We start from the raw sequence: 2,591 nt of genomic DNA, 5'->3' as shown, positions 1-2,591 counted from the left end.
TTCCAATGTACCAAATGGTAAAAAACGTTCGCACACCGAGGCCACAAAGTCGTTTCGCGTCGTGTCCAAGGTGGAAGACAGCTTCTGCCCTTCGCGCGTCGGACGACGGATGCTCAGCTTGTTTCGGCGCAGGAACTGGTACACCCAAGATGTGAGTGCCTTGATTTTGCCGCCATGAAAATCAGGGTCAATGTTTCGAGCCTTGAGCACTAGCATCATCGTACTGATGGCAACGTCGTGTTCACGTAGATACTCAATATATTCAAGAACTTGTGCTTCCACGTCAGAGCGGGCAACTGCACGGCCAGTATGCGTGGAACAGAGATCGGGCGACCGCGCCACGGCAGCCTTCAGCTTCTCGTGGTCGCGGACCCAGCGGAGTACTTGGTTGCCTTGCACGCCGTACTTTTTAGCGAGCATGTAGACGCTGGTGCCGTCGCGAAGGTGCTGTTTCACCACGTCGAGTTTTTTCGTGACGGTGAGGTGCCGTCTTTTGCGGCTAGTGCGAGGCATCCACAAGCTCGCACGACGTGACCAAACAATGACTGAGCGGGAAGTTTGGATTTCAAACTTTAGTTGTATTTCTATCCAATCCAAGAGTGCCACCACCCATGACATCCCAGAATTGGTTTTGTCGTTGTCTTGCACCAAAAACCTGATCTTAAATCCGACATTTTTCATGGTGCAGGAGTAAGACAAATACGGTAGAATATAATGCTACCAGGTTGCTCGCATTCACACCTTATCACTCAATATCAAGTTTTACAATTCGTGAGCAGTGGACACCAGTCATCATCATGCTCACGACTGGTTTGAAAGTAAGAGTGCGCTTGCCTCATTACCACACCAGTCGTGAGCATGTCAAGAGGACGAGGCAAGGGTTGGTGCGCAGGGTCAGTTGCTCTGTTGCTTGACCATGTGGAGGACATCCTCCCTGTTGGACGTAATGTTTGGACACGGGTAGAATCAGCGTTCAACACCAGCCCGTTTCCGCGACGCGACGTTGATGGCTTGAAGCGAAAGTTTGCTCAACTACGCAATCACCCCAAGCCCAGTGGCGACCCGACGTGCCCAAGTGACGTGGTGCGTGCGAAGCGCATCAGTCGACAGATCGACAACGAGGCGGCGGTGCTCAGTATGAAAGACGAGAACGACGAGGAAGATCACAACGGTGAGCGGCATGGTTGTCTTAGTGCCATTAACGTCGTGTCTGATCTACCTGATGTAGACACAACGGTGAAGCAAACGATGTTGATCACCTGCTCGTCGAAGATCAAGGGGTCGAGGAACAAGGTGAAGAAAGCGCGAGCCGGACTGGCCTAAATGCCAGCGAGTTGACTCTTCTGAGCCAGCGGTTGAAGCGACCTGCGAGCACCACAGGGATCCAGTCGTACGTGGCCAAGAAGCGACGTTCAATTGACAAGTTTATCGACGGCGCTGCAGACGCGGACAGCAAAGCAGCAGGTGACATTATGTCTGTTTTTCTCATGGTTGAAAGAAACACAGCGGCACGCGAGGAGCGTCGTCTGGAACGGGAACAGCAATGGCGTGTTGAGCAGCAGCAACGCATGGGGTTGTATGGCAACGGCAACAATAGCTGTCGGTACACTTTTGGTACTGCACCCATACCCCACTCTGCTGCCTGACGTAGAGAAGTTATGCAATCACTCATAGTCTGTAGACCCAGACGACACTCCTGAGGATACCTATCAATGCCACCTTCTTTCAGGGGGGTAACAATCTTTCCCGCGCCCCGACCACTGACAGGAAATGCCGAGTCAGACGCAAGTTTCATGCCACTTCCGACATTGTTTTTGTCGGCCAATATTTCTTGAAGGCGACGACTCATTTCTCCATCGTTCCACGAGCCAGGGCAATTGTGACGTCCCCAAATCAAAGTACCGTTCAGCCCGAAACATAGAGCACCAGACACGAACACAGAATGCAGCCAGCCTATATACGTGTTTAAACAGTAAAGTGACAAGCGCACAAACCGTTGTACTGCGCATTTTGTAGATCAGCGTTGGTAGGGACCTGGACGCGAAAGTTCTTCCCATCCACAAACACGCCCGTCACAAGCGGCTCCCTCTCTTGCGTCTTGCTTGCCCACAATGACTGGGTCTTCTTGGATGGCCACTGGATACGCGCATCCTTCATCGCCTTCAACACAACAGTAAGAGCTTCTTCAGCTCTGTGCAGGACTCTGGAGAAGGTTGTGGCTGACAGGCCGAAGAGCTCCTGTAGTGTCTTTGATTCCAGAGCAGCGGTGTAAAAGTGCAGAACCATGGCCAGAACAGCGTGCTTGTGGGGAATACGCGGAGGACGTCCACCACGGAATGGGTGCGACAGCACAACATACGAACGCTTGAATTGTGTTAATAGGTCCTCGAATGCATCTGGCGTCAGCGAGACTGTGGCCAAAAACGATGGCTCGTCCTTTGCAGCATATATGGTATACCGTGGTGAGTCCTCTTGATTTGGTATGAGTGCAGCTCAGCTGACCTCACCCAATGTCTCTGTTTTAGCAAGCCGCGCAAGCGAAGAACATGCATCTTTCGACGGGTACGCTGCCGGCGAGTCAGGTTGGCGAC

At 52.3% G+C, this 2,591-nt stretch overlaps 2 protein-coding genes across 2 annotated transcripts; one reads left to right on the top strand and one right to left on the bottom strand.

Moving 5' to 3' along the window:
• Positions 1-309: 309 nt before the first annotated feature.
• H310_03770 (hypothetical protein) lies at positions 310-1,323 on the top strand (the record flags this gene model as incomplete). The annotated part of the gene is made up of 3 exons (XM_008867752.1): positions 310-478; positions 965-1,171; positions 1,229-1,323. 3 exons carry the CDS (start codon positions 310-312, stop codon positions 1,321-1,323), a joined length of 471 nt encoding a protein of 156 aa, XP_008865974.1.
• Positions 1,324-1,965: 642 nt separating this feature from the next.
• H310_03769 (hypothetical protein) lies at positions 1,966-2,411 on the bottom strand (the record flags this gene model as incomplete). The annotated part of the gene is made up of 1 exon (XM_008867751.1): positions 1,966-2,411. A coding segment is annotated over one exon (446 nt), but the record flags the coding sequence as incomplete, so codon positions are not given.
• Between the last annotated feature and the right edge of the window lie 180 nt (positions 2,412-2,591).

This window comes from Aphanomyces invadans, assembly GCF_000520115.1.
Source record: "Aphanomyces invadans strain NJM9701 unplaced genomic scaffold supercont1.6, whole genome shotgun sequence".
Classification (NCBI taxonomy): domain Eukaryota; phylum Oomycota; class Saprolegniomycetes; order Saprolegniales; family Verrucalvaceae; genus Aphanomyces; species Aphanomyces invadans.
Note: the sequence above shows the minus strand (reverse complement) of the source record. Positions and strands in the feature narration are given on the sequence as shown.